The sequence below is a fragment of the Schistocerca nitens genome, chromosome 12, assembly GCF_023898315.1.
Source record: "Schistocerca nitens isolate TAMUIC-IGC-003100 chromosome 12, iqSchNite1.1, whole genome shotgun sequence".
NCBI classification, from domain to species: domain Eukaryota; kingdom Metazoa; phylum Arthropoda; class Insecta; order Orthoptera; family Acrididae; genus Schistocerca; species Schistocerca nitens.
In genome coordinates, this window is record NC_064625.1 from 146,917,090 (window position 1) to 146,942,255 (window position 25,166).

General features: G+C 46.4%; 1 protein-coding gene across 1 annotated transcript in view; it reads right to left on the reverse strand.

Annotated features, from left to right (window-relative positions):
• Positions 1–1,109: 1,109 nt before the first annotated feature.
• Positions 1,110–25,166, reverse strand: part of LOC126214974 (sterile alpha motif domain-containing protein 1-like) — a 74,579-nt gene continuing 50,522 nt past the window's right edge. Inside the window, exons 3-5 of the mRNA XM_049941607.1 lie at positions 19,806–19,988; positions 10,640–10,839; positions 1,110–1,275 (exon numbers count right to left, since the gene is read on the reverse strand). Coding sequence (XP_049797564.1) covers positions 1,110–1,275; positions 10,640–10,839; positions 19,806–19,988 — 549 coding nt within the window. The remainder of the gene's footprint in view (positions 1,276–10,639; positions 10,840–19,805; positions 19,989–25,166) is intronic.

The following is a 25,166-nucleotide window of genomic DNA, read 5'->3' on the forward strand; positions in this document are numbered from 1 at the left end:
CGACCATTATGTCCGGATGGTGTAGTGGTCAGTGCATCTGCCTCGGGAGCAATAGAACCGAGTTCGAATCGTGGTCCGGTACAAATTTTCAGCTTGCCCTATTGAAACTCATTGCCCACTGGTAGATAATGTCTTTAATTCCTTTGTGTCTGCTTATTTTCCACTACCAGCACTATCCGACGAATTTAGATGCTACGGCTCCCTAAGTATCGCTCCCTTAGCAGCCGCTAAGATACTATTAGGATAATCACAGTGTGCATTGAGGTGTTTAAAAACTCAGTCTTCCCACAGTTTATACGCAAATGAAATGGGAAGGGACCTTAATACAGGGTACAATGGTAAATACCCCTTAAAAATGATTCAAATGGCTCTGAGCACTATGGGAGCTCATCAGTGCCCTAGACGTAAACCTAACTAACCTAAAGACACCACACAAATCCATGTCAGAGGCAGGATTCGAACCTGCGACCGTAGCAGCAGCGCGGTTCCGGACTGTAGCGCCTAGAACCGCTCGGCCACACCGGACGGCTAAATACCCCTTGCCATGCGCTACAACAGTAGCTGCAGAGTGTAGATGTAGATCTCTCATTTTAGCTTCTGTGTCAGGATTGCACTAAATATGTGTCTAGTGTCTCGTTTCATAAATATCTCTCCGGTTAGTGTCACTGTTCACTTTTAAATTTTAAATTCCACTTATGAACAGAAATTTTTTCTGAATATAATATAATATACTATTATATATTATATACATTTAAAATTGTGTTAAATGTAATAAGCAGAAATTAAAATACTAATGTATATGGACGCTACAGTTAGACGAAATGTCAGTTGCAGCGTGAGAAACATAGATTTAAAAACAGTACTTAACCAGTCCGCCAGGAAATGTATGGGGGCACTATTAGTTAGACAGCCACAAAGTTTAACTTTTGTGTCTGCAGTGTGTGACAGACTCCCCCCCCCCCCTCTTCCCCCACAGTATGGACGAGCAAAGGATACTACAGAACAGTAGAGCTGGAGGCGAAATGCGGAATCGTGGTCGACTGCCGTACCAGTGGTCAGAAAGCGCGCTTTCGGCGAGGAGATGGCCACCCCCGGTCGCTCCCGCGTGACTAGGGACTGCGGCAGGCGGTGCCCAGCCCGCCCCCGCAACACCCCCGCGGCGCCTCTCGTAGTACCGCCACCGGCCGCCGCGCGGCGCCACCTGTCGGCTCCGCCACAGTGGGGCAGGCGACCTTCCCTTCCTGTGGCAGCGTTCGCGACACACCCACCCACCAACTTCTCGCAGTCAGTACAGTAAAAAGAATTAAAATCATTATTTTATCAAACTTGGTCATGTGGGCTAATTGCTGTTCAAAGGAAATTGTCCTCCCATATGGTGAGTGGTTATCATACACCCCGCTGTTTTAACTGTAAATGACTAATTCAGTTGAGCCGGCCGGAGTGGCCGAGCAGTTAAAGGCGCTACAGTCTGGAACCGCACGACCGCTACGGTCGCAGGTTCGAATCCTGCCTCGGGCATGGATGTGTGTGATGTCCTTAGGTTAGTTAGGTTTAAGTAGTTCTAAGTTCTAGGGGACTTATGACCACAGCAGTTGAGTCCCATAGTGCTCAGAGCCATTTGAACCATTTGAACCACTAATTCAGTTGATGGTGCACAAACACGAGTGCAGGTTGCCTACCTACTGCCTTGCAGGGGCAAAACAGTTGATTTACAATCTTTTTGTTGTTGTTGTTGTTGTTGTGGTCTTCAGTCCAGAGACTGGTATGATGCAGCTCTCCGTGCTACTCTAGCCTGTGCAAGCTTCTTCATCTCCCAGTACTTACGGCAACATACATTCTTCTGAATCTGCTTAGTGTATTCATCTCCCTCTACGATTTTTACCACCCACACTTCCCGCCAATATTATTTATTTATTTATTGTATCCAAAATAACATTTTTAACAAAATCTTTAAGATTACAATAAAGAGAAAACATAAAAAATAAAGCAATAGTATACAAGGTAGTGAAAGAAGAGAAGATTAAATAAAGTAAAATATAAAAACACAGAAAGCAATGTTCATTTAAAAGAGCTGTCCTCCAATACTAAATTGGTGATCCCTTGATGCCTCAGAACATGTCCTACCAACCGGTCCTTCTTCTAATCAAGTTGTGCCACAAATTTCTCTTCTCCCCAGTTCTATTCAATACCTCCTCATTAGTTACGTGACCTACCCACCTTATCTTTAGCATTCTTCTGTAGCACCACATCTCGAAAGCTTCTATTCTCTTCTTGTCTAAACTATTTATCGTCCACGTTTCACTTCCATACATGGCTACACTACATACAAAAACTTTCAGAAACGACTTCCTAACACTTAAATTTATACTCGATGTTAACAAATTTCTCTTCTTCAGAAACGCTTTCCTTGCCATTGCCAGTCTACATTTTATATCCTCTCTACTTCGACCATCATCAGTTATTTTGCTCACCAAATAGCAAAACTCCTTTACTACTGTTAAGTGTCTCATTTCCTAATCTGATTCCCTCAGCATCACCCCACTTAATTCGACTACATTCCATGATCCTCGTTTTGCTTTTGTTGATGTTCATCTTATATTCTCCTTTCAACACACTGTCCATTTCGTTCAACTGCTCTTCCACGTCCTTTGCTGTCTCTGACAGAATTAAAATGTCATCGGCAAACCTCAAAGTTTTTCTCTCTTCTCCATGGATTTTAATACCTACTCCGAATTTTTCTTTTGTTTCCTTTACTGCTTGCTCAATATAGAGACTGAATAACATTGGGGAGAGGCTACAACCCTGTCTCACTCCCTTCCCAACCGCTGCTTCCCTTTCATGCCCCTCGACTCTTATCACTGACATCTGGTTTCTGTTCAAATTGTAAATAGCCTTTCGCTCTCTGTATTTTACCCCTGCCACCTTCACAATTTGAAGGAGAGTATTCCAGTCAACATTATTTCGTGTAATTATTTGATGAATTTTTTAAAAAAATTAAAATAATTTCATAATCTAATCATTACGAGCTATAATCTTATTTGCAAGGCTCAACACAATGAGAGAAAGTATTACAGTCAGAATTTATACGTATTTCGTGAGACAACGTAATTCATGGCGCGCAATTACCCCGACTACATTCAACCAGTACATGAGATTGAGAGCATTTAGCAACTTGTGACAAACTTAACATTTAATTCGAAACGCTTATTAAACTTGTCCTCCCGGACGCCACGCACAAAATAGTGAAAGAAAAGAAAGACGCTTATCAGTTACTACGTTTCCGCTGTTCCTGCAGCAAAAAAAAAAAAAAAAAAAAATGGTTCAAATGGCTCTGAGCACTATGGGACTCAACTGCTGTGGTCATTAGTCCCCTAGAACTTAGAACTACTTAAACCTAACTAACCTAAGGACATCACACACATCCATGCCCGAGGCAGGATTCGAACCTGCGACCGTAGCAGTCGCACGGTTCCGGACTGCGCGCCTAGAACCGCGAGACCACCGTGGCCGGCTCCTGCAGCAAATTTGCAACATCACATCTGACGTACTTCTATGCTGCTAGCTCTATTCGCAACAAGTTTTGCGGACATTATCCACATAAAAAACTTCCTGGCAGATTAAAACTGTGTGCCCAACCGAGACTCGAACTCGGGACCTTTGCCTTTCGCGGGCACACTCTGCTGCAGAGTGAAAATCTCATTCTGGAAACATCCCCCAGGCTGTGGCTAAGCCATGTCTCCGCAATATCCTTTCTTTCAGGAGTGCTAGTTCTGCAAGGTTCGCAGGAGAGCTTCTGTAAAGTTTGGAAGGTAGGAGACGAGATACTGGCAGAAGTAAAGCTGTGAGTACCGGGCGTGAGTCGTGCTTCGGTAGCTCAGATGGTCGAGCACTTGCCCGCGAAAGGCAAAGGTCCCGAGTTCGAGTCTCGGTCGGGCACACAGTTTTAATCTGCCAGGAAGTTTCATATCAGCGCACACTCCGCTGCAGAGTGAAAATCTCATTCTGGAATTATCCACATACACCACCAAATGTAGCTGAAAATTATATCACTGTGTGACACACAGTTCAGAAGATATAACGTTATAAACATTCAGATGTGGAACACACCAGCTTCTGCTTAAAACAGATCGCAAACTACCGACACTGTTTTTATCCAGTGTTTCGTATTGAGAACACTTACCTTGTTTTAAACGTTTTCTAAACTTTCTCTCTCTTGGACTCTAAACTCTCATTATCATAACAACTCATTAGTAAATAAGTCTGAAGTGTGAAGCTATTTTACACATGGGAGTAGGAGTCTTCGAATAGTCGGGAGTGGAGGGTTTACTGGTTCCCTTATATAACAACACCATCATTTCAATGTTGTTGTTGTTCATTCCTTCAGTCTGTTGCTTTCACTTTACTTCAGTCTCTTGTATTTTACTGTTTACACAAAATTTCAAACCACTTGCATAAATAATCACTTATCTCTCTTTTTTTCTTTAATCCAGGACTGGGTACGCTTCAATAGATCAAAATTGTTTCGGAGGGGCATACATTTCTTCTCTCTGATTTCTGTAGTATCTACAGGGTGTTTCAAAAATGACCGGTACATTTGAAACGGCAATAAAAACTAAACGAGCAGCGATAGAAATACACCGTTTGTTGCAATATGCTTGGGACAACAGTACATTTTCAGCGGACAAACTTTCGAAATTACAGTAGTTACAATTTTCAACAACAGATGACGCTGCAAGTGATGTGAACAATATAGAAGACAACGCAGTCTGTGGGTGCGCCATTCTGTACGTCGTCTTTCTGCTGTAAGCGTGTGCTGTTCACAACGTGCAAGTGTGCTGTGGACAACATGGTTTATTCCTTAGAACAGAGGATTTTTCTGGTGTTGGAATTCCACCGCCGAGAACAAAGTGTTGTTGCAACAAGACGAAGTTTTCAACGGAGGTTTAATGTAACCAAAGGACCGAAAAGCGATACAATAAAGGATCTGTTTGAAAAATTTCAACGGACTGGGAACGTGACGGATGAACGTGCTGGAAAGGTAGGGCGACCGCGTACGGCAACCACAGAGGGCAACGCGCAGCTAGTGCAGCAGGTGATCCAACAGCGGCCTCGGGTTTCCGTTCGCCGTGTTGCAGCTGCGGTCCAAATGACGCCAACGTCCACGTATCGTCTCATGCGCCAGAGTTTACACCTCTATCCATACAAAATTCAAACGCGGCAACCCCTCAGCGCCGCTACCATTGCTGCACGAGAGACATTCGCTAACGATATAGTGCACAGGATTGATGACGGCGATATGCATGTGGGCAGCATTTGGTTTACTGACGAAGCTTATTTTTACCTGGACGGCTTCGTCAATAAACAGAACTGGCGCATATGGGGAACCGAAAAGCCCCATGTTGCAGTCCCATCGTCCCTGCATCCTCAAAAAGTACTGGTCTGGGCCGCCATTTCTTCCAAAGGAATCATTGGCCCATTTTTCAGATCCGAAACGATTACTGCATCACGCTATCTGGACATTCTTCGTGAATTTGTGGCGGTACAAACTGCCTTAGGCGACACTGCGAACACCTCGTGGTTTATGCAAGACGGTGCCCGGCCACATCGCACGGCCGACGTCTTTAATTTCCTGAATGAATATTTCGATGATCGTGTGATTGCTTTGGGCTATCCGAAACATACAGGAGGCGGCGTGGATTGGCCTCCCTATTCGCCAGACATGAACCCCTGTGACTTCTTTCTGTGGGGACACTTGAAAGACCAGGTGTACCGCCAGAACCCAGAAACAATTGAACAGCTGAAGCAGTACATCTCATCTGCATGTGAAGCCATTCCGCCAGACACGTTGTCAAAGGTTTCGGGTAATTTCATTCAGAGACTACGCCATATTATTGCTACGCATGGTGGATATGTGGAAAATATCGTACTATAGAGTTTCCCAGACCGAAAGTTTGTCTGCCTGAAAATGTACTGTTGTCCCAAGCATATTGCAACAAACGGTGTATTTCTATCGCTGCTCGTTTAGTTTTTATTGCCGTTTCAAATATACCGGTCATTTTTGAAACACCGTGTATTTCTCGCTGCCGTATGACAACACGGCAGTCATCCCCTTGTAAAACTTCCGTTTCCCACTTACTGTCCTGTAAAATTCTGAATATTTCATGAATTATATTGCACAAGGAAAAACAGTTACTGAGAGGGAGACACCGAAATGCATTTGTTGAACACTGGTTTCGGAGTATTAGAATTCTAACGTCAATGCAAGAACTCGTTTAATTAATTTAGTATTGGAGTAACGTCATGTTCGAGTTTTCGCTGTCAACAGTGAAGAAGAATAAATACGTCCTTGAAAATGGCTCTTTTTAAGCAAAGAACAGACAAAAATGACAACAAAGAGGTAAACAGTGATGGCCTGTTCCACCTAAAAAAAAAAAAAAAGGTAGGATACGTAAGTAGAGTCAGCAAGAGATGACCCACTAGAATTCGGTTGACCATCAACACGTAAGTGGTACTGTGTGATGGTGAACAGATGCATCACAGCCTCAACAACTGATCTTAGTGCTTCGCTAGAAGTACTGGTAGCGTTGGTACGCTGTCATGAAACGACGCTTCCTCTACAAAATAAATTCCAAGCAAAATATTTGCACAGTCAATGTTTGGTAGGCTACTGGTTAACTGAGGAGGAGCATAACACGGAATGAGGAGTGTAAACAAGGAAGGGCAACGCGAGTGGCTCAGGAGTGGAACTGAGGTGTTGAGAAATTCTTAACCGATAGGCCCTGCCGTCTTTTAGGGCAGAAATTACGAAGATTCGTGAGTGCCCGTATCTAACTATACCGTAGAGATCATGTAGCTGAAGTTAGGCTTGGAACATCCCACACAGAAACATTCATCAGTCACTGCTTCCACATTTGAACAGAACGGAACGGAAAGTTAATACGTGCTGCTCTTGGAAGTGCCATACGCCTCCATCACCGTGATTCGCCAAGTATAGCCGCAGAAGTAGCAGTCAAACGCTATTGCTACTGAGGCCAGTGTTTCGTAGCAAACGTTTTGGTGGACTATAGTTTATGAATCAACAACCCAAACGTACTCTTTGCCACACTCTTAATAGGGATACCTGAAATACACTGCTGGCCACCGTAAATGCAACACCCTGAAGGAAGCATCCGAATCGAGTGAAATTTACACCATGGGTTTGCAGCGATGAGATATGCAACTGATTAGAATTTCAGCGCAGACGCACATCACGCGCGCCTGTGGCGCCACCTCATAGCGCCATTTAAGGCTTGGCGATTTCGACGAGTGTACGTTCGGCACGTGTGTTTACCTTGTGGTTGTTTCACAATACGATCAGTTATGCCTCGTAGACAACAGCGAACATCTTTTGGTCAAGTATCCGAGTTCGACAGAGGAAGGATAGTGGCTTACCGAGATTGTGGATTATCATACAGAGAAATCGCTAGTCGTGTTGGACGAAACCAAACAACTGTAATGCGGATATGTGACCGTCGGATGCAGGAGGATACGACGGACCGACGTGGTCGATCGCATTCACCTCGGTGCACCACTGCGCGTGCTGATAGGCAAATTGTGCGCATGGCAGTGACGGATCGCTCAGTGACATCCCGAACCGTAGCACAGCACATTGCGTCTGTAACGCATCATCCAGTGTCTGCGCGTACCATTCGACGCCGTTTACAGCAGAGTGGTCTGTCCGCAAGACGTCCATTGCTTCGTCTACCATTGACGCAGAACCCCAGACGTCTCCGTCGCCAATGGTGTGATGACAGACGGATGTGGGCGGCATAATGGAATGACGTTGTCTTTACTGACGAGGCACGCTTCTGTCTGCAGCACCACGATGGTCGGATTCGAGTGTGGAGACACCGTGGAGAGAGGATGCTGCACAGCTGCATTATGCACCGCCACACTTGCACCGGGTATTATGGTATGGGGCGGTATTGGATATTACTGTCGCACGCCTCTAGTACGCATTGCCGGTACTTTAAATAGCCGGCGCTACATATCCGAGGTGCTGGAGCCAGTTGCCCTTCCTTACCTTCAGGGCTCGGCCACAGCCATATTTCAACAGGATAATGCGCGACCACACGTGGCATTGAATTGCTTCCCTGGCCGGCTAGCTCTCCGGATCTTTCGCCGATAGAAAACATGTGGTGCATGGTTGCTGAACGAGTGACCCAAATTACATCCCCAGCTGCCACACCAGATGATCTTTGGCAACGTGTGGAAGCTGCTTGGGCTGCTGTACCCCAGGAACACATCCAACGTCTCTTTGACTCAATGCCGAGACGTGTGGCAGCGGTGATCTCCAACAATGGCGGCTACTGTGGCTACTGATTCTGGCAGGAACCACATGTCACAGACGTCTGTAAACGTAATCATTTGATACTTGGTCAACATGTTATCTAGAAAATAAATTTTGTTGTGCTACCTCTTGCCTTTCTTAGTGTTGCATTTACGTTGGCCAGCAGTGTATAAGTACCCCTGCAGGTGTAGAATTAAAGCGTAGCAGTGACTCAAACCCGTGGTTTGTAGTGAATATGATTCGTGAACTACAGTGGGGTATCCAGCAATGTTCTACACGGTGTGCAGATTACTAAAACCGACAAACTGCAAGGGCGAACTCCTGACTGAAAATAAAGGCAAAATGGTCCTAAAACGTGTGTCCGGAAATGCATCTTTGCCACGGCAGATGGCGCTGACGAATGACAGTTTCCCTGACCACGTGCCGTGTGCTGCAGGCTGCCTGATTGAAGCAGCGTACTGTAAGCAGCAGAATGGTCCGGTATTCTTGTCGGTAACAAGCCGAGATGGTGGTGGTGGTGGTTAGTGTTTAGCGTCCCGTCGACAACGAGGTCATTAGAGACAGAGCGCAAGCTCGGGTTAGGGAAGGTGTGGGAAGGAAATCGGCCGTGCCCTTTCAAAGAAACCATCCCGGCATTTGCCTGAAACGATTTAGGAAATCACGGAAAACCTAAGTCAGGATGGCCGCAGACGGGATTGAACCGTCGTCCTCCCGAATGCGAGTCCAGTGTGCCAACCACTGCGCCACCTCGCCCGGTGGTAACAAGCCGAGATGGTGTTTGTGTACTGGTACGGCCAAGCAGATGGAAATGGTCTAGAAGCAGTATTGCCCGGCTATACCGCATCTGTTGGAGCCACTTGCAGCAGTGCTGCAGTGCCGCATCACTGCGGGCAAATATTGTCCCAAAACATGGCCTTAAAAGTGCTATTCGTAGGTTACAGTTGGCATCGTACAATCTTCTACAGATATTTTTCGGAATAAAATTCAGTCGTCAGTTGCAAATATGTTTTTATTACGACTTAGCGGTTTCGACAAATTAATTCGTGCCTCGCGGGATTAGCCGAGCGGTCTAGGTGCTGCAGTCATGGTATGTGCGGCTAGTCCCGGCGGAGGTTCGAGTCCTCCCTCGGGCATGGGTGTGTGTGTTTGTCCTTAGGATAATTTAGGTTAAGTAGTGTGTAAGCTTAGGGACTGATGACCTTAGCAGTTAAGTCCTATAAGATTTCACACACACATTTTTAAATTAATTCGTCATCTTTAGAAACCTACCAAACTAGGGATACTACAAGTCTGTAGACCTTGGCTGTAGATTTATTGTGAGGAATATATACTACATCTGCTGAAAATTACAGCCATGAATGAAATAATTTCTAAAAATATCACCCTCTGACACAAACTTGTAGGGATACACGAGTGATACATAATCTAGGTACAGAAGCAAAGAGAGTGTGACTAAAAACTATATTTTCTGACCATCCAGCCACTTTCAGTACGAACTAAACTCTGTTGTATATTTTACAATGATTCGCAAAGACTTATGAAGGTACAAAACGCGTTTGTCTTAGTCATCGAAATTTTGTAGGTTCAAAAATGTGCGCGAAATTTTATGAGACTCAACTGCTACGGTCATCAGTCCCTAAGCTTACACACTACTTAACCTAAATTATCACACACACACACCCATGCCCGAGGGAGGACTCGAACCTCCGCCGGGACTAGCCACACAGTCCATGACTGCAGCGCCTTAGACCGCTTTTTTCTTTTCCTTTCTTTAAAAAAATGTCTCATTTTGTTCGCTTTTGTTCTTTGCTCGGGGCGGAAGTTGTAAGACATCCGTTTTAAGTTCGTTGTTGATCGATTAACTCAGTTTATTTTTATTACAGAGGGCAGCTACCCCTCTGACCGAACACGCTGAGCTACCATGCCGGCTCGGCTAATTCCACGCGGCTGAAATTTTGTATTAAACGTAGTTGATATGTAACAATCTTCAATTAAACGTAACCTCTCTCATAGACATTACAGGGATTCGCAAGTTATAGATGTTAAGGTAGAGGTGAAAACCGAATTGTAACTGAAAATCACGCTTAGCAACATACGTCCTTTTTGTCAGTTAGGGATCCATGAATACAATCAAAAAAATTAAGGAAGCATTTTCGGGGGTCTAATAGAAAAATAGAAAAACTGAGGTAGAATTCAGTATGTTACTTGGTTTGCGGCTCCTGGTTGTTAATTTTTTTCTCGAGGCAGTGTTTGCTACAGAGTCACCCCGTGGTAGCTGGGAGAGAGTCACTCAGAGACCGCCAGTGCCACCTCTCGGCGGCCGCCGGAACTAGCAGCGCCTTGCCGCCCCCGCCGCAGTGCGCATGCGCCGCGTCACGTGGGGCCCTGCCACCCCCGCCAGCCCTTGACGTCACAGCCGCCACGCCCCCGCAGCGCAGGTGGACCGCGACGCGTCGCTGATTTATTTGTCGGCGCGCGGCTGCGGTTTCAGAAGAGCTGCCGACTCCTTCCTAATTAAAAGTAAATTGTCCGCTTCGGAGGCAGAGACGCGAACAACACGTGTCGAAATGCGCCGCCCGTGGGACGGAGGTGCAATATGAATCTCACACGTGACGTGTGAGGGGTGGAGCGACCTGACGCATTCCGTCCCGATGACAGAAAGCACAGGCTTCCACGCAGCTGGCAGTTCCGAATTACCGTGACGTTGGAATGAGTATTTCATCCTCCATCTTCAGGCCCATTGTCCAGACACTGTGCATGTCTTCCGCTTGGTGACAACTTTTACGAGTTCCACCTCTCTTCTACCTATATCTGCATAGTTTTACCTACCTGTTTGACCTACCACTGAGGCCATGCCGTCGTTCCATTTGATATGCTACAGATTGTTACATCCAGTTGACTCATTCGATTTGTAACTGACTGATATTCAAGTCACAAGATACGACCGTGATATGCTAAACTTAAGGACGGCCTAGGTAAATAAGCTAACATACCGGTTGGCTATATTTAAAGTGTAGATACTGACAGAGGTCCAGTGTGGGCTGTAATATTATTATATATCAGCGAAACTTGGTAGGTATGCTACTACATTAATGTGATTTACACTGCAATGCATTAATGCGATTTACACTGAAAACAAAGAAAAAAAATAGGTCCACTTTTGGTAGCCAGATGTAATTCTGGCGCTGCACAGCACTTCGTCTTAGCCTCCAGTGCTCATATTTAACCAATACTACACTCCTGGAAATTGTAATAAGAACACCGTGAATTAATTGTCCCAGGAAGGGGAAACTTTATTGACACATTCCTGGGGTCAGATACATCACATGATCACACTGACAGAACCACAGGCACATAGACACAGGCAACAGAGCATGCACAATGTCGGCACTAGTACAGTGTATATCCACCTTTCGCAGCAATGCAGGCTGCTATCCTCCCATGGAGACGATCGTAGAGATGCTGGATGTAGTCCTGTGGAACAGCTTGCCATGCCATTTCCACCTGGCGCCTCAGTTGGACCAGCGTTCGTGCTGGACGTGCAGACCGCGTGAGACGACGCTTCATCCAGTCCCAAACATGCTCAATGGGGGACAGATCCGGAGATCTTGCTGGCCAGGGTAGTTGACTTACACCTTCTAGAGCACGTTGGGTGGCACGGGATACATGCGGACGTGCATTCTCCTGTTGGAACAGCAAGTTCCCTTGCCGGTCTAGGAATGGTAGAACGATGGGTTCGATGACGGTTTGGATGTACCGTGCACTATTCAGTGTCCCCTCGACGATCACCAGTGGTGTACGGCCAGTGTAGGAGATCGCTCCCCACACCATGATGCCGGGTGTTGGCCCTGTGTGCCTCGGTCGTATGCAGTCCTGATTGTGGCGCTCACCTGCACGGCGCCAAACACGCATACGACCATCATTGGCACCAAGGCAGAAGCGACTCTCATCGCTGAAGACGACACGTCTCCATTCGTCCCTCCATTCACGCCTGTCGCGACACCACTGGAGGCGGGCTGCACGATGTTGGGGCGTGAGCGGAAGACGGCCTAACGGTGTGCGGGACCGTAGCCCAGCTTCATGGAGACGGTTGCGAATGGTCCTCGCCGATACCCCAGGAGCAACAGTGTCCCTAATTTGCTGGGAAGTGGCGGTGCGGTCCCCTACGGCACTGCGTAGGATCCTACGGTCTTGGCGTGCATCCGTGCGTCGCTGCGGTCTGGTCCCAGGTCGACGGGCACGTGCACCTTCCGCCGACCACTGGCGACAACATCGATGTACTGTGGAGACCTCACGCCCCACGTGTTGAGCAATTCGGCGGTACGTCCACCCGGCCTCCCGCATGCCCACTATACGCCCTCGCTCAAAGTCCGTCAACTGCACATACGGTTCACGTCCACGCTGTCGCAGCATGCTACCAGTGTTAAAGACTGCCATTGAGCTCCGTATGCCACGGCAAACTGGCTGACACTGACGGCGGCGGTGCACAAAAGCTGCGCAGCTAGCGCCATTCGACGGCCAACACCGCGGTTCCTGGTGTGTCCGCTGTGCCGTGCGTGTGATCATTGCTTGTACAGCCCTCTCGCAGTGTCCGGAGCAAGTATGGTGGGTCTGACACACCAGTGTCAATGTGTTCTTTTTTCCATTTCCAGGAGTGTATAAGCGGCAGTTAATAATGACATCAATATTATGCCTTTCTCATTTGTTTGGCCTTCTCTGCTCACCTTCCGATCCTAATCCATTACATATGGAAACATTTCCACACATCTTACTTTCATTCGCAGCCCCATATTTGCACCTGATGGCTAAAATTGGAACAATTTTTTTTTCAATGTACACTATGTGATCAAAAGTATCCGGACACCCACAAAACATACGTTTTCCATCTTAGGTGCATTGTGCTGCCACCTACTTCCAGGTACTCCATATCAGCCTCAGTAGTCATTAGACATCATGAGAGAGAAGAATGGGGCGCTCCGAGGAACTCACGGACAGAATGTGGTCAGGTGATTGGGTGTCACTTGTGTCATACATTTGTGCGAGATTTCCACACTCGCAAACACCCCTAGGTCCACTGTTTCCTATGTGATAGTGAAGTGGAAACGTTAAGGGACACGTACAGCACAAAAGCGTACAGGCCGACCTCGTGCGTTGACTGACAGAGACCGCTGACTGTTGAAGAGGGTTGTAATGGGTAGTAGGCAGACATACAGGGTGTTTCAAAAATGACCTTTACTACTTTAAGTGTCTCATTTCCTAATCTAATTCCCTCAGCATCACCCGATTTAATTTGACTACATTCCATTATCCTCGTTATGCTTTTGTTGATGTTCATCTTATATCCTCCTTTCAAGACACTGTCCATTCCGTTCAACTGCTCTTCCAAGTCCTTTGCTGTCTCTGACAGAATTACAATGTCATCGTCGACCCTCAAAGTTTTTATCTCTTCTCCATGGATTTTAATACCCACTCCGAATTTTTCTTTTGTTTCCTTTACTGCTTGCTCAATATCCAGATTGAATAACATCGGGGAGAGGCTACAACCCTGTCTCACTCCTTTCCCAACCACTGCTTCCCTTTCATGCCCCTCGACTCTTATAACTGCCATCTGGTTTCTATACAAATTGTAAATAGCCTTTCGCTCCTTGTATTTTACCCCTGCCACCTTCAGAATTTGAAACAGAGTATTTCAGTTAACATTGTCAAAAGCTTTCTCTAAGTCTACAAATGCTAGAAACGTAGGTTTGCCTTTTCTTAATCTTTCCTCTAAGATAAGTCGTAAGGTTAGTATTGCCTCACGTGTTCCAACATTTCTACGGAATCCAAACTGATCTTCCCCGAGGTCCGCTTCTACCAGTTTTTCCCTTCGTCTGTAAAGAATTTGCGTTAGTATTTTGCAGCTGTGACTTATTAAACTGATAGTTCGGTAATTTTCACATCTGTCAACACCTGCTTTCTTTGGGATTGGAATTATTATATTCTTCTTGAAGTCTGAGGGTACTTCGCCTGTCTCATACATCTTGCTCACCAGATGGTAGAGTTTTGTCATGACTGGCTCTCCCAAGGCTATCAGTAGTTCTAATGGAATGTTGTCTACTCCCGGGGCCTTGTTTCGACTTAGGTCTTTCAGTGCTCTGTCAAACTCTTCACGCAGTATCTTATCTCCCATTTCATCTTCATCTACATCCTCTTCCATTTCCATAATATTGTCCTCAAGTACATCGCCCTTTTATAAACCCTCTATATACTCCTTCCACCTTTCTGCCTTCCCTTCTTTGCTTAGAACTGGGTTGCCATCTGAGCTCTTGATATTCATACAAGTGGTTCTCTTGTCTCCAAAGGTCTCTTTAATTTTCCTGTAGGCAGTATCTCTGCTGCCTTCACTACTTCATCCCTCAGAGCTACCCATTCTTCTTCTACTGTATTTCTTTCCCCCATTCCTGTCAACTGTTCCCTTATGCTCTCTCTGAAACTCTCTATAACCTCAGGTTCTTTCAGTTTATCCAGGTCCCATCTCCTTAAATTCCCACCTTTTTGCAGTTTCTTCAGTTTCAATCTGCAGTTCATAACCAATAGATTGTGGTCAGAATCCACATCTGCCCCTGGAAATGTCTTACAATTTAAAACCTGGTTCCTAAATCTCTGTCTTACCATTATATAATCTATCTGATACCTTTTAGTATCTCCAGGATTCTTCCAGGTATACAACCTTCTTTTATGATTCTTGAACCAAGTGTTAGCTATGATTAAGTTATGCTCTGTGCAAAATTCGATAAGGCGGCTTCCTCTTTCATTTCTTCCCCCCAATCCATATTCACCTACTATGTTTCCTTCTCTCCCTTTTCCTACTGACGAATACCAGTCACCCATGACTATTAAATTTTCGTCTCCCTTCACTATCTGAATAATTTCTTTTATCTCGTCATACATTTCATCAATTTCTTCATCATCTGCAGAGCTAGTTGGCATATAAACTTGTACTACTGTAGTAGGCATGGGCTTTGTGTCTATCTTGGCCACAATAATGCGTTCACTATGCTGTTTGTAGTAGCTAACCCGCACTCCTATTTTTTTATTCATTATTAAACCTACTCCTGCATTACCCCTATTTGATTTTGTATTTATAACCCTGTATTCACCTGACCAGAAGTCTTGCTCCTCCTGCCACCGAACTTCACTAATTCCCACTATATCTAACTTTAACCTATCCATTTCCCTTTTTAAATTTTCTAACCTACCTGCCCGATTAAGGGATCTGACATTCCACACTCCGATCCGTAGGACGCCAGTTTTCTTTCTCCTGATAACGACGTCCCCGCCCGGAGATCCGAATGGGGGACTATTTTACCTCCGGAATATTTTACCAAAGAGGACGCCATCATCATTTAATCATACAGTAAAGCTGCATGCCCCCGGGAAAAATTACGACTGTAGTTTCCCCTTGCTTTCAGCCGTTCGCAGTACCAGCACAGCAAGGCCGTTTTGGTTAGTGTTACAAGGCCAGGTCAGTCAATCATCCAGACTGTTGCCCCTGCAACTACTGAAAAGGCTGCTGCCCCTCTTCAGGAACCACATGTTTGTCTGGCCTCTCAACAGATACCCCTCCGTTGTGGTTGCACCTACGGTACGGCCATCTGTATCGCTGAGGCACGCAAGCCTCCCCACCAACGGCAAGGTCCATGGTTCATGGTTCATCTCCGTTAGATATAAAGAAGTATTTGATAGAGAATGAAAGTTGCTACGGAAACTTCTCCACAAGAATGCAAAAGGCTTGGTTAACAAAAACTTTGGAGTTCAGCTACCAGAATCGCTTTTTGGTCAGAAGCACTTTCGGAAAAGACTTCCGGGAAAACCCTGTACTTCGGCCTCACTGCCGTATTTTTACTTTTCTGCCAATTTTCATCTGTTCCTTAGTCTAGAACATGCGTTATTCCCGCGTCTGTGCTAAGTGAATATCGCCTGGGCCGTGTTTCATGCTACAGACTGTACTACCCCGTGCTTTACACGCTGTGCGCCGAGTTAATTTCGCGAGAAGACAGCGGCGGCTGCGAGCTGGAACAGCTGCTGTTGCCGACGTCGCGGCGCGGTTGCGGTCGGTCGCAGGTTGAAGGGTTGGGGGGGGGGGAGGGAGGGAGGTGCAGAGGGAAGATTAGCCCCCAGACCGCCACCCGGCAGTTGCCGGCTCCAGGGCTAATTCGCACCTTGTAGCGGTCCGGCGCCAGACATTAAGTGCCCGGCTCCTGTTATTGGACCGACTTTACAGGAGGGGAACCCCCGAACGCTGGCGATGCAACGGCAGGTAGTTGAGAGCGGCGCTGCCAACCTCCCCCTTGCAGATAATAGCCTCCGAGCGCAGTTAAAGGCCGAAAAATATTCAGTAATGGGACTTAATTACCTGCAACTAGCCCACCTCTGTAGTTGAGTGGTCAGCGTGTCTGACTCGTCTGGGAGAACCCGGATTCGATTCCCAGTACTGCTTAGGATTTTTCCTTGGTGGGAGGACTGGAACCGGATTCTACTTATTAACGTTTCGCCCAGATATTCAAACGACGTGACATTACGAGTTTGTTTTACCTACTCATTCGCAGTAATTAAAATCTTTCTACATTTAGAGCTAGCTGCCAATCATCACACCGACTTTGTCTCTTTCTTCTTGTATCCTCCTACATTAACTCAACTACGGCACCTTCCCGTACACCAAAGCATCATCAGCAAAAAACAGCAGATTGCTGACCACTCTGTCCGACAAATCATTTAGGTATACAGGAAACAACAGCGGCTCTATCACACTTCCCTGGAGCACTCCTGATGTTACCGTAGTCTCTGATGAACACTCACTGTCGAGCACAGCAAACTGGGTTCTATTATTTAAGAAGTCTTCGAGCCAGTTACATATCTGGGAGCCTATTCCATGTGCTCGTACCTTGTTTAACAGCTTGCAATGGGGCTCTGTCTGTGTCAAACGCTTTCCAGGAATGTAGAAATATCGAATATACCTGTTGGTCTTCGTCCATAGTTCTCAGCTGAGTTTCGCATGAGCAATGCACTGTAAAATAATCCTGATTCGTAGACATAAGCTGCTTGCTCTCAAGAAAATTTATTATCTGTGAACTGAGAATATGTTCAAGGATTCTGCAGCAAACAATGTTAAGGATATTGGTTGGTAATTTTGCGGGATCGTTCTTTTACTACTCTTATCCACAAGAGTCACCTGCTCTTTTTTCCCATCGCTGTGCTGGATGAGAGATTCTCGATAAATGCAAAGTAGGTAAGAGGACAGTCCCATACAGTAAAACCGAATTGGGATTCCATCCCGACCTGGTGACTAATTTGCTTTCAAATCTTGCAGTTTTTGTCCACGCCAGGGATCTTTATTACTATGACGCCCATGTGGGAGTCTGTCCGATGGTCAAATGACGGTATGTTTGTACGATTCTCTTGCGTGAACGATTTCTTAAACTTCGGATTTCGTTTTGATGTCTTCAGCTGCCACAGGAGAATGGTCAACAAATTACTGGATGGGACGGTTTGTGCCGCTAAGCGATTTTACATGGGACCAGAGTTTTGTCGAGTTTTCTGTTAGATCTTTCGGTGAGGAATGACGGTGGTAGTTGTAACCTTCGCGCGTAGAACTTTTCACAGACGCAACCACTGGTGATATTGCCAGACTGATAGGTGACGACTCAAGTAGAGGTAATGCCCAGAAAACAGTAATGTAGTCGTTGAAACTCTAGTGTGGTTGCGAAACGTATAGGATTGAAACATATTGTGAATGGAGACAGAGTATTACTAACAAAAATATTTCCATTTTAATGTAACACTCGCGGATGCTTCACGAGGACATGTACACTGCTGGCCATTAAAATTGCTACACCAAGAAGAAATGCAGATGATAAACGGGTATTCATTGAAGAAATATGATATACTATAACTGACAAATGATTACATTATCACGCAATTTGGGTGCATAGATCCTTAGAAATCAGTACCCAGAACAACCACCTCTGGCTGTAATAACGGCCTTGATACGCCTGGGCATTCATTCAAACAGAGCTTGGATGGCGTGTACAGGTACAGCTGCCCATGCAGCTTCAACACGATACCACAGTTCATCAAGAGTAGAGACTGGCGTATTGTGACGGGCCAGTTGCTTGGCCACCATTGATCAGACGCTTTCAATTGGTGAGAGATCTGGAGAATGTGCTGGCCAGGGCAGCAGTCCAACATTTTCTGTATCCAGGAAGGCCCGTACAGGACCTGCAACATGCGGTCGTGAATTATCCTGCTGAAATGTAGGGTTTCGCAGGGATCGATTGAAGGGTAGAGCCACGGGTCGTAACACATCTGAAATGTAACGTCCACTGTTCAAAGTGCCGTCAATGCGAACAAGAGGTGACCGAGACGTGTAACCAATGGCTCACCATACTATCACGCCGAGTGATACGCCAGTATGGCGATGACGAAAACACGCTTCCAATGTGCGTTCACCGCGATGTCGCCAAACACGGATGCGACCATCATGATACTGTAAACAGAACCTGGATTCATCCGAAAAAATGACTTTTGCCATTCGTGCACCCAGGTTCGTCGTTGAGTACACCATCGCAGGCGCTCCTGTCTGTTGAAGCACCGTCAAGGGTAACCGCAGCCACGGTCTCTGAGCTGATAATCCATACTGCTGCAAACATCGTCGAACTGTTCGTGCAGATGGTTGTTGTCTTGCAAACGTCCCCATCTGTTGACTCAGGGTTCGAGACGTGGCTGCACGATCCGTTACAGCCATGCGGATAAGATGCCTCTCATCTCGACTGATAGTGATACGAGGCCGTTGGGATCCAGCACGGCGTTCCGTATTACCCTCCTGAACCCACAGATTCCATATTCTTCTAACAGTCATTGGATCTCGACGAACGCTAGCAGTAATGTCGTGATACGATAAACCTCAATCGCGATAGGCTACAATCCGACCTTTATCAAAGTCGGAAACATGATGGTACGCATTTCTCCTCCGTACATGAGGCATCACAACGACGTTTGACCAGAAAACATCGGTCAACTGCTGTTTGTGTATGAGAAATCGTTTGGAAACTTTCCTCATGTTAGCACGTTGTAGGTGTCGCCACTGGCACCAACCTTGTGTGAATGCTCTGAAAACCTAATCATTTGCATATCACAGCATCCTCTTCCTGTCGGTTAAATTTAGCGTCTGTAGCACGTCATCTTCGTGGTGTAGCAATTTTTAATGGCCAGTTAATGTTAATAAGTTGTCTACGTCGGTAGGATGCACGAGTAACAGAATACACTGACTCGGTTGTAGGGTTTCTTTGGACTGCTGGTACGTACATCTTCCAAGAGAGAGAGCCGTACAAGGCGCTGCGGTGCGGGCGGAGATGAGTGGGCGGAAATGCAAAGGGAATGTCGCGGCAAGGTGTCTGCAGGCGCCGGAGGCCGGAGGCGGAGGAAGGCGGGCGCGCGCCAGCGGCAGCGGGGGCGGGGGGCCATGTCGTCCTTGTGCAACAGCGGGAGACGACAGCGGGACAAACAGGCTAATTTCCTGCCGCCGCGGCGGGGGCGGAGGCGGCGCCGCTGTATGTGGGCGGGCCGGGGTAAGGTGAGTGCGCGGCGGAGGGTGTTTTATGAAGCCGCCAGCCCGCAGCCGCTGTAGCAGGCAGAGATAATAGCAATAATAATAACAAGGCGCTGCCACGCGGAATGCCAGCCGACGCGGCAGGTAGCGCTTGGCTGCGCTAGTAGCTGTATATATATACACGCCACGCTTGCTGTTGTGGCTCAGACAGCGTCTCTGCGCTGCCGTGTGACGTCAAAAACAGGCTGCGGGCACGACTGTAGCAGGCAGCTAGAGGCTACTGAAATCACGCTGTCACACAAATGTCTTGTTGATTTTCCAACTTGTATTACTATAGTTTCCATTTCAATCCTTCCAATCTTTCAGCCCCTCGCTTACTTTTTCTGTCCATCGCACCTGTTTCTTTCAATTTCACTCCTTGTCCATAACTTTCAATTTCCCTTTCTTCTTCTCTCTCTTTACTTCTCAATTTCGATCTGTCTGCTTAGTATTCCCGTTAATCTCACTATAATTTTTTTTTACTTTCCATTTATCTTCCCACCTCTTTCTCCCTCCATATCTCTATTGCCCTCTCTCTCGTTTTTTCGCCCCGTCTCTCCCTTTCTCCTCGTTCATTTTGCTGTTATTCTACCCTATTTCTTTTCATCTCAGCCCAAATTGTGATGCAATTTTTACTTTGGTTCACCCCAAATTCTTTCCCACTTTAATTCTCTTTCTTCTCCTTAGCATTGCCGTACACGCAAAGTGCAGCCACAAGCTCGGCAATATTTCGAGTCACAGTTGCTGTAACAGACTTAACGTCACAAAAGTCATGGGATATCTCCCAATATCGTGTTGGACAAGTGCTTGTGATATTCGCTATTTTTGGCTTCATTAAAACAGCAAATAGTTAATAGTTTCAGCCAGAAGGCAAATACGTGTTTATGAAGAATGATTAATGTATAATAAGGCGTCGCATAGCGATGGTGGAATTTCCAAAATAATGTAATTCGTCGTCTTTTGGCGGCAATATAAACAGAAGAATATGGATCGATATGCGATCCTTCACGATTTTGTTCGCTGGAGAACAAATGAAGCCTTGAGCGCTAAACACTTGTACTGTTTTTCTTAAGTAAGACGGACGCAGATTTGTGGCGGTCTGATCTAATTTTCAACTAAATGTATAAAAACGTATTCTGTCTAAGTTTGAGAGAAGTGTAAAAAGAAGTGTTATAACTTACCGTAACGACGCACGAGCGACTCAAAGAAGACAATGGCTATATAAAAGAGCGCTCAATGGACATGATGCGGACATAAAAATCTACCGTCATTGTAGTACTAAGCTTAAGGTACGATATATGCTTTGGTTATAATAACTATTTGTTCTGGGAATACTGAATCATTTAGCAGTGCTCATTCCTATTATCTCCTCAGTATTATTTTCATTTTAATTATGCATTTTGCTAAGATTGCAGACACCAAGATCAGCAGTCCAATGTGCGTGTTACATTGACAAAAAGAAACTGTTTTATCGTCTTCTTGCATCAGCTTTAATATTGAATTTCCCTTTTGTATGATGTTAGAGTTGTTGTTGCGCCCTTAAGAACTTTCTGGTCCTTTAGGAAATTGTTTTGTCGTAACAGTAACTTCACGACCGGGTATGATCGTATCTACGATCATGAAGTAGTTGGTTGGTTGGTTAGTTTGGGGAAGGAGACCAGACAGCGAGGTCATCGGTCTCATTGGATTAGGGAAGGATGGGGAAGGAAGTCGGCCGTGCCCTTGTGAAAGGAACCCATCGTCCATAATGGCGCAAGTGTTGCCGGTCCAATATTTTGTGCACCAACTATCCTCTTGAGTATATCCCATAAACGTTCAAATGGCTCTGAGCACTATGGTATGTAACATCTGAGGTCACCAGTCCCTTAAAACTACTTAAGCATAACTAACCTAAGGACGCCCCACATCCATGCCCGAGGAAGGATTCGAACCTGCGACCCTAGCAGCAGCGCGGTTCCGGACTGAAGCGCCTAGAACTGCTCGGCCACAGTGGCCGGCCATAAAAGTTCAATGGGTTTCATGTCGGGCCATCTGCGGAGCCTAATCATTCGCTGAAATTGTCCAGAATGATCACCAAACCAATCGCAAAATGTTGTGCCCCAGTAACATGACACACTGTCATCCACAAAAATTCCATCACAGAATCCATGAATGGTTGAAAATGGTCACCAAATAGCCGGACATATCCATTTCCAGTCAACGATCGGTTGAGTTGGAGGAGAGGTACCAGTGAATTCTGCATGAATGCAGCCCACACCATTATGGAGTCACCACCAGCTTGCACGTTGCCGCCGGCCGGAGTGGCCGTGCGGTTCTAGGCACTACAGTCTGGAACCGCGCGACCGCTACGGTTGCAGGTTCGAATCCTGCCTCGGCCATGGATGTGCGTGATGTCCTTAAGTTAGGTAGCTGAGTGGTCAGCGTGACGGAATGTCAATCCTAAGGTCCCGGGTTCGATTCCCGGCTGGGTCGGAGATTTTTCTCCGCTCAGGGACTGAGCGTTGTGTCGTCCTAATCATCATCATTTCATCCCCATCGACGCGCAGGTCGCCGAAGTGGCGTCAACTCGAAAGACCTGCACGAGGCGAACGGTCTACCCAACGGGAGGCCTTAGCCACACATTTCATTTCAGTAAGGTTTAAGTAGTTCTAAGTTCTAGGGGACTGATGACCTCAGATGTTAAGTCCCATAGTGCTCAGAGCCACTGATTTACACCAAGCACTCTATGGCTGCTAAATGACGAAATAGAGCTATGGTAACTGAGCTTCCCTGAAGCAAAAACGTTACCAGGAAATGAGAAATCCTGCTTTGTGGCTTCGTTTTTTTTGTTTTTTTTTTTTTACCTAGTCGAACTGTTGCCGAAACTATAGCTCTTGAACTCACGCAGGATACGTATCATTCCTAGAATACCATTCTCAGTATTTCGTTTAAAGGCAGTTCGTACAAGAACTGGTAAGAGCAATACAAATATCAAAGAATATCCGCCGGCCGCGGTGGTCTAGCGGTTCTGGCGCTGCAGTCCGGAACCGCGGGTCTGCTACGGTCGCAGGTTCGAATCCTGCCTCGGGCATGGGTGTGTGTGATGTCCTTAGGTTAGTTAGGTTTAAGTAGTTCTAAGTTCTAGGGGACTTATGACCTAAGATGTTGAGTCCCATAGTGCTCAGAGCCATTTGAACCAAAGAATATCCACCAGTTAGAACGAGACTCGTGGTCAGACTTCAGTTTTGGCTGCAGGTGACTCATCCAGAAATATGATGTACCTCTTTAAAGAGTAGGCCTATTTGTCATTGGTATGCCTCTTGGTACCTGTTGTTTCCAGCCCTCTGGCAACCTTTTGTTTACATTACTTTCTGTTCGTCGATGTAAGCGTCACATTTATGGAATTCACGTCTATATCCTTTACTGTAGGCAACAAACCAAACCCGTGCGGGGTAGCAAAATGGCTCAAATGGCTCTGAGCACTATGGGACTCAACATCTGTGGTCATAAGTACCCTAGAACTTAGAACTACTTAAACCTAACTAACCTAAGGACAACACACACGTCCATGCCCGAGGCAGAATTCGAACCTGCGCAAAGCGGTCGCGCGGTTTCAGACTGAAGGGCCTAGAACCGCTCGGTCACACCGACCGGCGGTGTTTATGACGTCATGTCTCCTGAACTATGGTTGGTAGGTGGTTCTTATCCCCAGAGCGATTCTTGTCTGGCAGTGATGGATGTGTGAACCAAGATTGGTTGGAATCAGCCCTGTGGTTTAGGATGAGACGTGGAACGTACATACATATACACATACACATCCGCATATTTATGGATGCGACAACCAGTTTCTGTCCATTATGCAACATGTAAAGATACATCCTGTTTTGCCACTTGCTGGAGGTGTCTAAAATTTTCCCTGTCCTCAGTGTCAGCTTTATCTTCTATTCTTTTGAAATCGGTCCACATTTTACACAAATTTATCCGACCATAAACACAAAGTAGAAGAAATAAAAACTGCAATGAAAAATTTACATCGCGTACCCAAACGATCCATAGACAATATTCTGGATGAACTCGAAATTTATATTCACCGAGACGAATTTCCAGACAAAAATCTTAATAAGCAAAAGGAAATAAAGCATGAGCAATATTTAGAGAAGTTTAAAGTGCACATAATTTACGAACTTCTAAGAAGCCTCAACAGCACAGAAACTGAAGACACAATCTCAACAGAAACTTCAAAACTACACTCCTGGAAATTGAAATAAGAACACCGTGAATTCATTGTCCCAGGAAGGGGAAACTTTATTGACACATTCCTGGGGTCAGATACATCACATGATCACACTGACAGAACCACAGGCACATAGACACAGGCAACAGAGCATGCACAATGTCGGCACTAGTACAGTGTATATCCACCTTTCGCAGCAATGCAGGCTGCTATTCTCCCATGGAGACGATCGTAGAGATGCTGGATGTAGTCCTGTGGAACGGCTTGCCATGCCATTTCCACCTGGCGCCTCAGTTGGACCAGCGTTCGTGCTGGACGTGCAGACCGCGTGAGACGACGCTTCATCCAGTCCCAAACATGCTCAATGGGGGACAGATCCGGAGATCTTGCTGGCCAGGGTAGTTGACTTACACCTTCTAGAGCACGTTGGGTGGCACGGGATACATGCGGACGTGCATTGTCCTGTTGCAACAGCAAGTTCCCCTGCCGGTCTAGGAATGGTAGAACGATGGGTTCGATGACGGTTTGGATGTACCGTGCACTATTCAGTGTCATCTCGACGATCACCAGTGGTGTACGGCCAGTGTAGGAGATCGCTCCCCACACCATGATGCCGGGTGTTGGCCCTGTGTGCCTCGGTCGTATGCAGTCTTGATTGTGGCGCTCACCTGCACGGCGCCAAACACGCATACGACCATCATTGGCACCAAGGCAGAAGCGACTCTCATCGCTGAAGACGACACGTCTCCATTCGTCCCTCCATTCACGCCTGTCGCGACACCACTGGAGGCGGGCTGCACGATGTTGGGGAGTGAGCGGAAGACGGCCTAACGGTGTGCGGGACTGTAGCCCAGCTTCATGGAGACGGTTGCGAATGGTCCTCGCCGATACCCCAGGAGCAACAGTGTCCCTAATTTGCTGGGAAGTGGCGGTGCGGTCCCCTACGGCACTGCGTAGGATCCTACGGTCTTGGCGTGCATCCGTGCGTCGCTGCGGTC